We start from the raw sequence: 14,322 nt of genomic DNA on the forward strand, positions 1-14,322 counted from the left end.
CGCGTACTGCTATTTCTAACGTCTTCTATATCTTTATTACTTGATAATATTTTTTGTGGAATAATTCGATTTTTATGGTTTCAATGCCTATGTATTTGCCTAATGTGAAAAGTTTATATTTATTTGGGAATCAAACATTTTTGTTCAGAATAGCGATAAATTTTCCTCGCTAGCTAGCTTTTGCTTGGATATTTTTAGCCTTTTCCCGCTAAATGCCGTCTGGCTATTTTCTGGTGGCCAATAGTTGGCAACACTGCGGCACAGTAATGTATCCAGTTTTTTTTACATTGCTGCAGAAAGGTTTCTCGTCTCGCTGGTGACCTTAGTGGTCCGTTCTCCTGGATGAAATAAAAGTGAAAATTAACAATATGAGTGTATAAAACGAAATGTAAATGCAATAGAGGTATAAATCTAACAAATAATCATATACACGCGTAAATGAACATAAAATACTTACTTAATATGTGCAATTGTACACTAATAATTATGTTTGTGTTAAAATTATGACCTAATACGGCAATTGGTACAAAATACATACGCATTTAACAAACTTTCCGACCACACCGAATCGAAAGACTTAGGAGACAAACTCGTAATTGCCGAGGGATGTTGCGATGTACATATGTTTAAAGACGTGGCAGTGTCACCAGTGCAACAATACATCTCTTGTATGTATGTAAACATATGCTGTTAATGTATAATATTTCCTGTCTGATGAAATCAAGATCGAAACTAATTACCGACACTTCAATGGACTCTTAGTGAACAAAAAATTGCATTTACACACGTACTAAGTATTTATGGCCAATAAATTAATTAGATGTTAATTTCTGCAGCCACTGAATGATATGCGGTTTTATTTGTGCTGAAAACGAAACCCGAAACCATTCTTTGTTCAACACAATATTGAATAATCTTAAAAATGGTCTACCCCGAAGAACCATTTTGGGTTTTACCAACCGTAACTGGATTTTACGAGGATAGAGATTATAGAGGTGAGTTTGATTTGTGTTTGTTTTTTTATATATTGGCATAAACCAGTCGCATAATTCGCACATCTTTCAGTAAATGTCGTTGAAGCCCTACAAGAGTTTTGGCAAATGAAGCAGTCTCGTGGAGCTGAATTGAAAAATGGAGCCCTTGTGATTTACGAATCGATTCCGTCTAATAGCCAGCCATACATTTGCTTCGTAACACTTCCTGGAGGAAGCTGCTTTGGAAGTTTTCAAGTAACTACGCTATTAGCAAATTGTTGACGTTGTTTTGAAACATATTTACTGCATTTTAGAACTGTCCCACCAAGGCAGAGGCTCGTCGCAGTTCGGCCAAGATTGCCCTGATGAATTCCGTCTTTAATGAGCATCCTTCTCGTCGAATCAGCGATGAGTTCATTCAAAAGGCGGTTCAGGATGCTCGCACCTCCTTCAAGGGCACATCGCAAATCAACGAGGGCACAGAGTCGGGCATCGGAGCATTCAGGTGGGTTCCTTAAACAATAATATATACACTTGCTATTAAAACCCTATCTTTATAAGTATTTTCAATTAATAAACATTTTTCTGAGCTCAGATTCATGCTGGAGGCGAACAAGGGAAGAACCATGCTGGAGTTCCAGGAGCTCATGACCGTCTTTCAACTGCTTCACTGGAACGGATCGCTGAAGGCAATGCGCGAACGCCACTGCTCCAGGCAGGAAGTGGTGGCCCACTATTCGAACCGGAGCCTGGACGACGAGATGCGATCGCAGATGGCATTGGATTGGATTGCCAGGGAGCACGACAATCCCGGCGTTATTCGCAGGGAGCTTGTGCTCGCCGAGAGGGAGCTGGAGACCTTTCGCATGGCTGGGCGTGAATTGCGCTTTCCGAAGGAGAAGAAGGATATACTTATGATAGCCCATAATCAGCTGGGCGGCAGTGCCCTTAACTCGGCTTCTATTGATGATTAATTGCAAAAATTAATAAGCACGATCGAAATTAACCCTTTTTTAGATAAATCGTATAATTTCAACTTTAACGACGATCAATATATATTTAATTGGCATACCATATGATCTCCATGATGAAAAACAAGCGGAAATTATTACACTTCCCACAAACACTTCCAAATTATGAAAATTAATTTAAAAATCTTTGAAAATGTGATTTTTAAAACAGCTGCTACACAAATAAGACTAAATCCAATAAAATAAATATAATATTTTAACTTAAATGCTTATTTGTATTTTATGAATGCTAATATTGTTTAGCTGCCCAAATAGGCACGGGAAGCTACAAATTTGATTTCAAATTTTTTTATAAAATCATATTTCCGGAGTTTTTCAGCTAATCTAAAACAAAAGTAATTTATTTCAATTCATTAACAATATTATTTATTTTTGGTTAAGGAATGGTAAGACCATATTTCTAATTTCTCATTCCATCGTTCCAACACACAGTCTTCCACAAATTGGCGCACAGTCCACCCCTGAATATTAGTGTCATTTGTGTCGCTACCTTATCTGTTATTCTGTGAATGTAATACATACATACAATAGAAATAAGAAAAAACGAACAAAAGTTTACAAAATCACCCAATTGCTTTCAATAACATTGAGCAAACATCGAACACGTTATCGTAGGTCACACGGAAATCAAAGTACTGGGACCTAGCAACAAAATGGCCACCGAAGAGCTACAAGCTGATCTGGACAAGTTGAAAATAACACAGACTCATCGTCTCGTCAAAAGTGTGAAGCGAAATCCATTTTACGATGCAGATAATGGATTCGATCCATCTGATGGCGCCAAGCACCGACCACAACATCGCTGGAAGTGCAGACCACGCCGTAGATCCGAGAGTTGCCTGCAGGACTGCAAGCATGAGGAGTCCTTTGTTCCAGAAGAATCCTTCGAGATTGTTAGTCCGCTGAGCTGCTCTCACGGCGTCCAGAAGCACTATCAAAAGCGCAATGGGGCATCGAAGAAAAACATATTTCGGCCACCAATTTTGAAGTCCTTGTACGGCTGCGAGCATGGCAAATGGATTGTGCGCAGCGGTAGGATTGTGCCGTGCAAGCCAAAAGAGGAATCCAGTGATATTGTTGACCAGGTCGCCGACGAACTAAAATCGAGCTGCACATGCGCGTTTCGCGATGTCATTGGTGAATGCAACGCCATGCTCGACCAGTCGAAGCGAAGCACCCTGGGAAATAGCTGGCACTTGTCGAGGAACAGCAGTTCATCGAAGGCGCGCCACTCAGGTGGTGCTTTAGACGTGCCAGGACCTTCGGGATCCGCACAGAGCCATAGGATCGACACCTTGGGAGTTTCCGCCGCCACTAGATCTCTGTCAGCCGTCTCGCTGGTGGGAGCAACCTGCTCGCAGCAGGCCAGCTACAATTCGGCGAGTCCAGGGAATTGCGATGATGTTACCATCGGTGAGCTGGCCAGCTACTTCGACACCATTGTTCATATTCCCAAAAAGATGTCCTCTATGGCTGAGATGATGTATATATAATAAGCGAATCGTCAACCTTATTAATTCATACAATTTCTCTGAATATCTTTGTAAGTTTCAAGTGTACTATATATATGTTATTTGTGAATTTAATTACACAAGCCCCTTGTAACTCAAGTTATCTAACCTAAATATTTATAGTGTATATTATGTACATAGTCATTGGTATATATTTTTTTTTTTTTTTTTACGAGTAACTAATTCTATTTATTAAGATTTCAAAAGGAATCGTTCAGTAATTCCTCTGAACTTAACCTAATGTGTGATAAATATAAATGAGACCAAGTGGTATCTTAATTATAAAGTACAAAAGAAAATGTAATATGTTATGTTATCCTCCGGGTAAGGAGATCGCTGGGGTGTACCCTCTTCAGTCTTCGGAGAGAGATGGGATCAGCTAGGATAGTTGCTAGTCGGTTCGGGTGGGCCATAAGCCTGTCGGCATAACGGCTGCTGTGGAAATTAATCTGATCCCCAAGAAGGGTAACTTTCAGATCTCTTTCGATGACTATGTTCGTCACGTACCAGGGGAGCCCAGATGCGTGACGTGCAGCTCTTGACTGGACCACACGGAGCCTATTAAGCTGGGATTTGGCGGCAGTTCCCCACACCTGGATGGCATAACTCCACGTTGGAGCGAGAATGGCTTTGATTAAAAGAGCCTTAGAGCTCATTTGAAGTTTGCTGGAGTGGAAGAGCCAGTCGAGCTTTTTTAGCTTCGCCAGTGACTTTGATTTGACCGACGTGATGTGGGCCCCCCAGGTCAGTCTCCGATCTAGATGAACTCCTAGGTAGCAGTGCGATCTAGCATTGGTGATAGGGCTTCCATTGAAGGTCAGATCTGTGCAGGTTCCGGGTCGCAGGGAAAAAGTTACACAGGCTGTAAGTGGCCAGGAGCAGCTGAGCCGGGGGGACTTCGGCGTTGTTTGCGGGAGATGGCATGTCAGCAGTGTACAGGGTGTATAGGAAGGGCCCAAGAACACTTCCCTGTGGAACTCCTGCATGAATCTCCTCCAGGCTGGATCGAGCATCACGCACTGCAACGTCGAACGTCCGATTAGAGATGAACGATCTCAGGATGGCATAGTAGGGAGCAGGAAGGAGAGTTTTCATCTTGTATAGAAGGCCCTCATGCCACACCTTGTCAAACGCTTGCTTCACGTCTAGAAAGACTCCGACCGTGTAGAGTTTGTGCTCGAAGCCATGCGTCACCTGGTTTACCAGTCGATGTATTTGTTCAGGGCAGCCGTGGGACTTCCTGAAACCAAATTGGTGTGGAGGTATATGGTTCACTACTTGCGGCAGTTCCATCAGGCGGGCTAAGAGTATTCTCTCAAAAATCTTAGAAAATGTTGATAGCAGGCTGATTGGGCGATATGCATCGATTTGCGTTGGCGGCTTTCCGGCTTTAGGTATCATAATGATACGTGCTCGCTTCCATTGCCTTGGAAAGTGCCCTAGCCTTAGCATGGCATTAAAAATTTTTACTAAGGCTAGGACTCCTTTGCGTGGCAGAGACTTCGCAGCACGGTTGTCGATGCTATCGTAACCAGGGGTTTTCTTGATGTGTAGCGCCTTCAGCTGCATCATGACTTCCTGCGGAGTGGTATGCCTAATGGGGCGAGCCGGTACAGTCGGAGCGTCCAGAAAATTATTGATTTCTACGCGGTTTGAGTCGTCTGTTAGGTTGAAGGGCAAGAAGGTGGAGGTCAGGTGCAAAGCAAATGCCCTCGCTTTTTCATCGTCCGTCTTGAGCCAGAGGCCACTTTGACTCAGGATGGGAGATTGAAACATCGGCTGCCTCTTGATATTTCTTGTGAGCCTCCATAACGAGAAGTTGCTGTTGTTATCTGGGCCAATACCCTCAAGCAGGGTATCCAGATTATCTCGTCGGGTCCTGGCTAGCAAACGATGCAGTCTGTTTGTGGTACTAGAGTATAGCTGCTTGATGTTCGGATCTCCTGTGGCGATATACCGTCTCCTGAGGCTCCTTTTGTGGGAGAGCAGCTCCCTAGCCTCCAAGCTCAAGATGGGAGCCCTCCTTGCGGTCGTGTGACGAGCTTGATGTGGGGGAGGTGTGGCCCTCCGTGCTGCTTCCGCGATTGTAGCTACGAGGTAATCTACATAAGCTTCCAGACTACTGCATGTGTCAATGGGGATGTTGAGATCAACTGTGGCCTCGATGTGCTCCTTGAAGGCCACAGTATTTGCAGTAGGTGACAGCATTTTAGTGACACCTTTGAAAAGCTGAGCGTCTTCATCCAGTACAAACAGCAGGGGGAGATGGTCAGACGACAGTTCTGTCAGGGTTTGCACGTTGATTTCTTGCTGTCTGAATCCTTTGGAGATCCCGAAATCAATTGCACTTGGAGTGACACTTGTTCGAAAGGGATAGCAAGTAGCTTCTCCAGTTGCAACAATGTCAATACCTTTGCCCGCCAGAGCGGAGAGCAGCACCCTGCCTCTAGTGCACATCCTGTAGTTTCCCCACCATCTGTGCTTTGCGTTCCAATCACCTGCCGCTAGGAACTTTGTGCCAAATTGAGAGATGATAAGCTCAACGTCAGCCTCCGTCCACCTGAGGTTAGGAGGACAGTATACTGAGGCAATGTTAAAAGTACCCCTGCTAGCCGTCAGCTGGATAACTGCTGCCTGGATGTGATTTTCCGACAGGGTGGAGAAGAGTTGATGGGAGATGAGTGATCTAATAAGGATCGCCGCACCTCCGCGACGGCTGTCATCCGGGTGGTTGGCAGTGTGGAGGGTAAAGCCAGGAATTCTAAAAGTGGACCGGGAAACGAAGTGGGTTTCCGACAGCAGGAGGATGTCGATTTCGTGAAGTTCGATGAAGGCGAGGATCTCATTGGTCTTCGAGGAGGCCCCATTGGCATTCCAAGCTGCTATCTTAAGAGGACCCATTTTGAGCAGCAGAAGGGAAGGTGCGATTTTGCATGAGCAGTTGCATTAGTGTTTCAACTAGTGACAACATCCTGTCAAGCCTAGAAAACAGCATTTCTAAGCATACCTAAAACCGATTTTTAATTCTGAATCTGAAATTCTCACCCTGAAATGTAGAAAATGCAGAATGCAAACACTTTAATACTAATTATTCTTTATTCATTTGAAGTTCGGATTATACATACATAAATAGACATTTAATGCGTTATTCATATAATTGTTATCTATTTGTGCACTCAAACTTGTCAAATTGTTGTTTGTCATGAATTGAATCGATTAATATGTAAAATATTAAAGGACGTTAAATTCAGTATTGTTATTGATGTAACCTAAATATTTATGTTTATTTTCGGAGTGCACCGATGTTAATTCAGTCATAAGATTAGAGTGGTTGTTCTTGTTCGAGAATCTAATGGGTGAAGTGAACACTTGCTTAAGCTTTGATATATTTCCAATACTCTTTTTAATCCGATCACTATAGTTCGAAAGGTGATTAAACGAACGACTATACTCTACTTCCTGCCATTGTTGGGCGCTCGTTTTCCGCGGCGCAGCGGGATACAAAATGTGCTGAAAGTATAAAGTTAAACTTATTTTTAGTAAGTAAATATATATATGCGACCAAAGATGACAGATTGGAAGCCAGTTCCAAGTGCTGTAATATTTGGCATTATCCATTGAAAACCCACCGAAACGAGCGCTTTCTCGGTGAAGGTCACGCTCTTCCTTATGATGTCGTCCGAGTGATGATGGTAGTAGTACTGCGAGTTCTGCGTCTGCGAGTATCGCGTGTTGCTGCTCACAACATCGACGCCATGGTGATCAGCATTGGTGAAGTTGTCGTATCCATTGCTGTTGCTGAACATATCTACAAAGCTAATGGAGTGGAATTCGCTGGGGTGGATGTAAAATGTGACAATCATGGCGGTGTACACGACAACGTGGAACAGAACGCAGGTCCAAATGAGATTGATCTGAAAATGAAGCGCATGCATTTAAACTTGAGTGCATAATAGTTAAGCCGCCTAGCTATTACCTTCTTCTTGCGTCCGTACTTGGAGAAGGTGGTGAATGGCACTAGGGACATGGTTAAAAGGCAGCCACAAATCACTCCAGCCAGCAGGCCCAGGAAGTTGAGCTGGTAAGGCAGTGTTCCGATTCCGACCAACACGCTGCACAGGAGCAGCAGCTTGAAGAGCGCGATGTGCGGCTTGTGGAGATACTTCCAGTGCATCCAGACCAGCAGGGCGATCAGCGAGGCCACCACGCCACTCAGCGATGCAGAGGGTCCAACCTGTAAATGAGTATCCAATTCAATTAATTACATATGCATAATAACTAATTGGGATGAAGTTTCATGTACCTCTGGCCGATGTGGCACCAGTATGGCGCTGGTTAGATTTCCAGCAAAACCCGACATTATATAGACGATGGCCGTGCGCACGGTTCCGATCAGCCGCTCCAGATCGGCCAGGAAGAGGTGTTGGAATATTAGGGTGATGGCCAGATGCAAAATGCCGGCGTGCATGCAGAGCGAAGTGAGCAATCGGTATAGCTGATCCGGGGTCTCAACCGAGATGAACGGGAACATTCCGCACACATTGTTCAGGCACGATATCTAAGGAATTGGGTGGAATATAAACCAATGACTATATATCACCCATATTGATTGTGTTACCTGAGAGCACAGGGATGCTTCCTCATGGAAATAGCCCTTGATGAAGTCGCAATACTCCCTGGTGGTTATCCGGCACTCGCCATATAAGCCCGTGCAGCACGGATGGCCAATCACCTCGCACACCATGTGCTCCGAGGTGTGATCCTTGTAACGATATCGTTGCGTAAACGAGTTGGTTTTCCGGCAGATTGGCCATTTGGTTATGTCGTCGGGCCACTCGTACGGCGCTATCGATGCTGGGGCATCGCAAAACTTGGGATCCAGTCCGCAAACGGAGCCGGAGATCCTTCCACCCGGACCGGACTCGCTGGGCGACCATTTTTTCCATGTGGATATTGATTTCTAGGTATGATCAATAAGAAATGGTTACATTTTTAGAGAAGTCCTAAACTTAACACCCTAAACAGTTATCTACGAGTAGACTTAATGATCACTCACCGTTGGGTACAGTCCTCGTATGGAGCACTCCGCCTGGGAGCTCTGGACACAGCCAGAGTCATCGTTCCGAATGCAGCAGGCCGTTTCCCTCTCGTGTCGCCTCGTCTTGGTTACCACCTCGGTGATCTTGATGTCTCTTCTCATGCAGGCAGCGAACTTCGCACCCATGTGGACCAGATCAATGTTGCGCGGTCCAATCCAGAGGTTCCGCTGCTCCACATGCTGCACCGTCTGCAGACTGAGGCTGGTCACCAGCACCTGGCCCGTCTTCTGCTCCGATCCGATGCCGATGGGTGCGATGCCGTAGCAGATGATGGACAGGATGAGCACCACCACCTGCACCGTGTTGATCCAGTAGGTGAAGAAGGGTCGATGATCGGTGCGGTCATCGAGGTCGTTCACCGAGAAGTACTTGATGCACCGCAACGGCGGACGACGGGAGTTCTCCAGGACTCCGTCGAGCAGCTGGGCGGTTATCCGATTGCCCCGATTGCAGGTGGATGTGGTCGAGTGGGAGCTCCGCATGGCGGGCTGCATTTGACTGGAAACCGAGCTGCAGAGCGGTATATGGGCAGCACCAGGCTGATGCGAGGACTGATCCCCGGTTAGATTGATATCACTGGTGGCATTACCGCCACTATTCAGCGCAGAGGTTCTCCAGCCGTTCTGCTGCCGTTCCGCCATGTAGACACTAACGCCCACGCCCGATGGATCTGCACATGGTCTTGGTTTGGCCGTCTGTCTGCCAATCTCGGAGCTCTCGTCGTTCACCGCAGAGGTGGTGATCTCGCAGGGACTGTCGAAGAACACCTCATCGTCTATGATGGCCTCCAGGCCATCCGTCAAGCAGCCGTCCGCATCCGTCTGCTGATTGCTGTGCGATTGCACGTGGATGGGTGCAAAGCTGCGGGACCATTGCCACGGACAACGCACCCGATGCATCTGAATGGGCCGCCGCTTATTGAACATGTGCACCAGGTAACTAACCATGGCCACGAACATATAGCCCACCGATGCCTTGCGCTCCACAAATTCGCCGGCCAGGAAATCACGATTGGTGTAGCACTTCTGCCGCCTGTTGTCCCCCGACATCGACATGTCCATGCCAATGGCATCCTGAACGGGCAGGATGTCCGGTCGATCCGGTGCATAGCCATTGGCTCCGTTGCTCTGACCCGCATCCTCGTTGCCTCCGCCGATGGCCTGTTGCATATGGTACTCCAGTTCGGTGTCGAACATTCCGAAGCAGCGGATCGCCAGGCGGCGATGACGTCCTTGCCACAGGGCACAGTCCGCCGCCTCCGTGCTGGGCTCCACGCCGAAGAACTGCGAGGTGGTGCGCCTCATGTACATGCCAATGCGCTTCTTGCAGGACAAGTGATGGTTCTGCGGCTGGGGCAGCACCTGGAGCGACTGATGCTGCTGCGTCTGGTGGTGGATGTGCTGCAGCCGCGGATTACTGGCCATCTGGCTGCGGTACAGCTGGTGCTGATTGGATCCGGGCGGCACGACCATGTTGCCACCGCCCTCGAGGCGCTTCGCCTGCACGGACACCATGCTTGACTCCAGACTCTGACTGGGCATCTGCTCATTCAGACCGCTCATCACTGGCATGGCCATCGGCACCGGCAGCGATATGGGAACCGGACTAATCGGACCCGTCGTCTGTGTGGTCTGATGAACTCCTGTGGTGCGGCGCACCGTATTGCAGTGCAGGCAAGTACCCGATGGATTCTCGGCTTCTATCTGCGCCATGGAACCGCCACCGGGTGGCACCACAATCACTGAATCGCTGTCATCGCCCCTGTGGTTACCCGATCTCGCGGAGCTGGTGGCCGTCATGATGGGCGAACAGGAGTTGGCCGCCGAGAATACCATCGACATGCTGGTGGATGGAGCCGGCGAGGGCGATGTGCAGGCCGGCGAGCAGCTGGCGTACGTCTGCGATGTGCGACTGAGGCTGCCGTGCGAGGCTTCACTGTGGCAGCATTTGGAGCGATAGTTGTACGGCATATTGGCGTACTGCGATTGCATCGCGGATGCAGATGTGCTTGCCGACGATGCCACAGCGGCAGCTGGCGTGGGCAGATTGCCCGCCGGCGAGGAGGAGATGCTCAGATCCGAGTAGAGCTCCATGGCTGGGGGCGGGGTGGGTACGTACCTCTTCACCGGCGTGTGCACCGTGGATCCCAGGTAGGCATTGTAGTTCTCGCACTGTGGGAGTGGCAAGGGAACATTGGAAGGCAGTAGGAGACGCGTAGCGGACACCGAGGGCACTGCCGAGGGCATACCGCCCATGTTGTCCATCAGTTTCGACTGCGGAGTTGACTGCGATTCGCGGTAGCGCTCCAAACGATATCTCGAATTTGGCGAAACGCCACGCTGGTGGTAATTTGTACCGTTAGTCGCCATTCCGTTTCCACTCATTCCGCTTCCGACCATTCCGTTCCCAGCCATTCCGTGCTTCTGCATGACGGAAGTATCCTGCTTGGCGGACCCAACGCTGCACGACTGCGACGGCAGCTGATTGGCCACACAGGTGGCAAAGCAGTCGCTGTTCGGAGCCGGAGAGGGCGGTGGCACGCCCCTATTGGCATCGTCGTACTTCTCCAGCGGCGACAGCTTCAGCTTGCCGCCATGTGGCGGGAAGTTCTCGCCGTTGGGAGCGCGAAAACGGCCCGACGACAGGCTGCAGTACATCACATCGCACTCGTTGGACTCCAATGCCAGTTGCAGCTGGTTCTGAAAGTTGATGGACTTCCTGCGGGTGGAGCTCATGCTGCCGCGCATCGAGGCGTGGACACCGTCGGGATTGCCCTTCTCATTCCGTCTGTTGTTGTGCCCCAGGTCACTTCCATTCGAACTCATAGTCGCAGCAGTGATCTATTCCGATCTGGAAGAGATGTTAATATTCAACTTTACTCCACTACTGATTACTTTTTGAATGTCTAACAATTACTAACGTCTAAGAAGTTCTTATGAAAAGCATTTTAAAGAACTTCACATTCGTCGGTATAATTAAAGTCTACATGACCCAATTGCATCTTAAAGCTCCTCAACCTAATCGTCTAAATGGGAATTAAGCGATTTTTTAGTTAGTTAAAAAATATTTTTTGTTAATTGTTAGATATTTTAATTGTATGTAAATTTGATAATTGGGCCATTTCCTTCCTTATTTCTGAAAGTAATTTTTTAAAGTTAATACTTATTTAGTTTACTTATTAATCTTTTATTGTTTTTTCATGTATTTTTATAAACTTTTAGAGAAATGAAAGTAGGTTCACTTCTTTAAAGTTTTCGTTTATCCGCCAAATCTCTATTTGGGATACAAGCATTAAAAAAAAGGGCCAAGGGCGCACATGAGTAATCTGAAATACTTGAGGTGCCTTCAAAACTGGAGGATCTATTTCGAACAATAAAGATGGCTACTGTTAAGATTTTCATATATGTATCATATATATTTCGTATATCATATTATTAAACATTATTTCCGGTATGAGCAGAAGAAATATGTACTGAGATTGGTATACATAATAATATTCAGACTGTTAAAATGTGTTTAAAAACATGCATTACTATCATATATGAAAGCAAACACTTTGAACTCACTTTGGCAGGTTCGATGGAATAAGTTTTATAAATGCATTTCACTGATTTTTAACTTCATCTTTATTTTTGTTAAGCCTGTTTACAGACCGAAAATTGCTTTATCGATTTTCCACACACGCCTTCATAACAAAAAGTACAAGAGCACATTGTCAAATTGTTTTCAAATTCGGCTAAATGGCCTTTTTGATTTGTATTATATTGTTTATCACTTAAATTACTAATTTTTCACATTGATTAATGCATTTTTTCTAACAATTTTATAACCACTAATGCATATGTACACAGCACACTCGTCGAAAAAGTTCAAACCACTCGGAAATAATTTTCGCCGTTTCGCGCGCATGTGCGAAATTCGTCGTTTGAGATGACAGAAAATACCCTGCCGACGAATTTGGGCATATGTGCACTTTGTTATTTTAAAATATAATGCTCTAGTTTTGAAAATGTATTTAATTTTTAACTAGAAGAGGCTGTGCAACGAAAAAATAAACATTACCTTTTTAAGAATATTTTCACGCCATCAAGTGCAAGCTTTTATTTATTTTCATTTGTTATTTGCAAAATAGTAGTATTGTGTCATTTTGATCCTTTACAAGATGATGAGTGACTAAGTTTAGTAGAAATCTAAAGATTTACTTATTCCTTATGCGCATGGGATGTGATCGAAAAGTCCAAACGCAAGAAGACGATGGTGAACAAGAAGATGATATAAATAAAGCCGCTGACCAGCAGGGGTTCCTGCAGCATGGACGTCTTCGAGAAGCTGTATTGCAGCGTGAAGTCCGAAATGTGGCTTTCGACCAAATTGGACTTGGAGAACGAGACCACCGGGCGACCAATGGTGTCCAGATAGGTGTGCACCAGCTCGTTGGGCAATCGGCTGATGGAGTAAGGCGTGGACAGCCTAATGTCACTGGATCCCTCGGGCAGAATGATCTTGATGGTCGCCTCATCGATGGCCATGTTGTCGTAGATGTGATCAATGAGGTGCATCTTCAGCTGGTACTTGTTGCCATCGTTGAACATGTACTCGTACGAGGGCACATTGTAGCCCAGAGTGTACTGCGTTTTCCAGCCCCCAAAGAGCGGGAAGCGCGGACGCAGCTCCAGCTCGATGAAGTCGCGCACGGCGTTCATGTTGGAAGTGGAAATGTTGCCATTGGTGTCGCGGTAATAGACACCGGATGCGGATGCCGGCAGGTAGGTCTTATACGACTTCAGGGCCGCCAGTCCGGAGCGTCCCTCCTTCTGGAAATCGTAGCGCGAGAATGAGCCCTTCAGCTTGGCCCCGGTGTGCGTCATCTGAATGGACTCCTGGACGGCAATGTTGCCCCAATGCGATATCTCCAGCGTGCGCTCCAGCGTATTGACGGTGACGAATGGTGCGGAGTTCTCATAGTGGATGACCAGTGGTTCCTGGCTGAAGGCTGCACGAATTGAAAGCGTTATAGCAGGCGGTTTCAGCTAGGCAGCTATTACTACTCACCCTCTGCGTTTTCGTAGGGTCCCAGGGTGATCTTGTTGGAGGACACCGAGAAGGGTTTGATCTGGGTGTGCGACAAGATGTTCGAGGAGCTGAGCTTGACATTGGTCTTCTGGCTGGTGGTCTTGTACTTGGAATAGAGGTGCAAATTGCCCGTATATCTCACGAACTGCTTGTCGTTCTGCCGTATCTCCTCCGGATGTGGGCGTATACCCTTGGAGGCCACGGTCTCGACGACGAACGTCTGCTTGGCGGCGGCCCTGGGGAAGGTGAACGTGAAGCTCTGCTCCCCCTTCACGGGCTCATTCCGCTTGAATGGCACACTCTTGTCGCTAGCATCTTTTACGGCAATGTACGCCAAACTGGGCTCCGATGTGAAAAACACGTATTCCACAATCGGCTTGCCGGCTGAATCTTCCGCCGAGATCTTGGTCGTGGTCTTGACCAGTTGCGATGTTAGATCCAGCGTTCGCTCCACATTTGTGTTCACTATTTCCCCGTTTGCAGTGGCCAGGCAGAGGAGTGCCCCGAGCGCTAGATTAATAACAAAATTCGTAGCCATGCTCGCCTCAAATTTGGACACGTACATTGGAAAATCTCGAAGCGTTAGGGCATAATTAGGACCATTCAGCCGGCAAAGCTGCTCAGCGTGGCCGTT

The 14,322-nt window shown here is 46.9% G+C and overlaps 4 protein-coding genes across 5 annotated transcripts; 2 read left to right on the plus strand and 2 right to left on the minus strand.

Moving 5' to 3' along the window:
* The first annotated feature begins 277 nt into the window (after positions 1-277).
* LOC6611977 (protein limb expression 1 homolog) lies at positions 278-2,048 on the plus strand. Of its 2 annotated transcripts, none has more exons than XM_002036458.2 (5): positions 278-403; positions 837-995; positions 1,066-1,229; positions 1,289-1,479; positions 1,570-2,048. In XM_002036458.2, exons 2-5 carry the CDS (start codon positions 923-925, stop codon positions 1,946-1,948), a joined length of 807 nt encoding a protein of 268 aa, XP_002036494.1. In that variant the 5' UTR covers positions 278-403; positions 837-922; the 3' UTR covers positions 1,949-2,048. The 2 variants fall into 2 exon arrangements, with proteins under 2 accessions (XP_002036494.1, XP_032582560.1); XM_032726669.1 differs by having other exon boundaries at positions 283-388.
* Positions 2,049-2,504: 456 nt separating this feature from the next.
* Positions 2,505-3,697, plus strand: LOC6611978. The gene has a single exon (XM_002036459.2). The coding sequence runs from the start codon at positions 2,659-2,661 to the stop codon at positions 3,496-3,498; it is 840 nt and encodes a 279-aa protein (XP_002036495.1). The 5' UTR covers positions 2,505-2,658; the 3' UTR covers positions 3,499-3,697.
* A 2,889-nt stretch (positions 3,698-6,586) lies between these two features.
* On the minus strand, positions 6,587-12,599 carry LOC6611979 (inactive rhomboid protein 1). Its single transcript, XM_002036460.2, has 7 exons — positions 12,182-12,599; positions 8,573-11,465; positions 8,135-8,476; positions 7,820-8,074; positions 7,493-7,750; positions 7,146-7,430; positions 6,587-7,026 (listed from the first exon to the last, which is right to left on the minus strand). The coding sequence occupies exons 2-7, from the start codon at positions 11,438-11,440 to the stop codon at positions 6,748-6,750; spliced, it is 4,287 nt and encodes a 1,428-aa protein (XP_002036496.1). The 5' UTR covers positions 11,441-11,465; positions 12,182-12,599; the 3' UTR covers positions 6,587-6,747.
* An 89-nt stretch (positions 12,600-12,688) lies between these two features.
* Positions 12,689-14,278, minus strand: LOC6611980 (dolichyl-diphosphooligosaccharide--protein glycosyltransferase subunit 1). Its single transcript, XM_002036461.2, has 2 exons — positions 13,668-14,278; positions 12,689-13,608 (listed from the first exon to the last, which is right to left on the minus strand). Exons 1-2 carry the CDS (start codon positions 14,251-14,253, stop codon positions 12,818-12,820), a joined length of 1,377 nt encoding a protein of 458 aa, XP_002036497.1. The 5' UTR covers positions 14,254-14,278; the 3' UTR covers positions 12,689-12,817.
* Positions 14,279-14,322: the final 44 nt, after the last annotated feature.

Source organism: Drosophila sechellia, chromosome 2L (assembly GCF_004382195.2).
Source record: "Drosophila sechellia strain sech25 chromosome 2L, ASM438219v1, whole genome shotgun sequence".
Classification (NCBI taxonomy): Eukaryota; Metazoa; Arthropoda; class Insecta; order Diptera; family Drosophilidae; genus Drosophila; species Drosophila sechellia.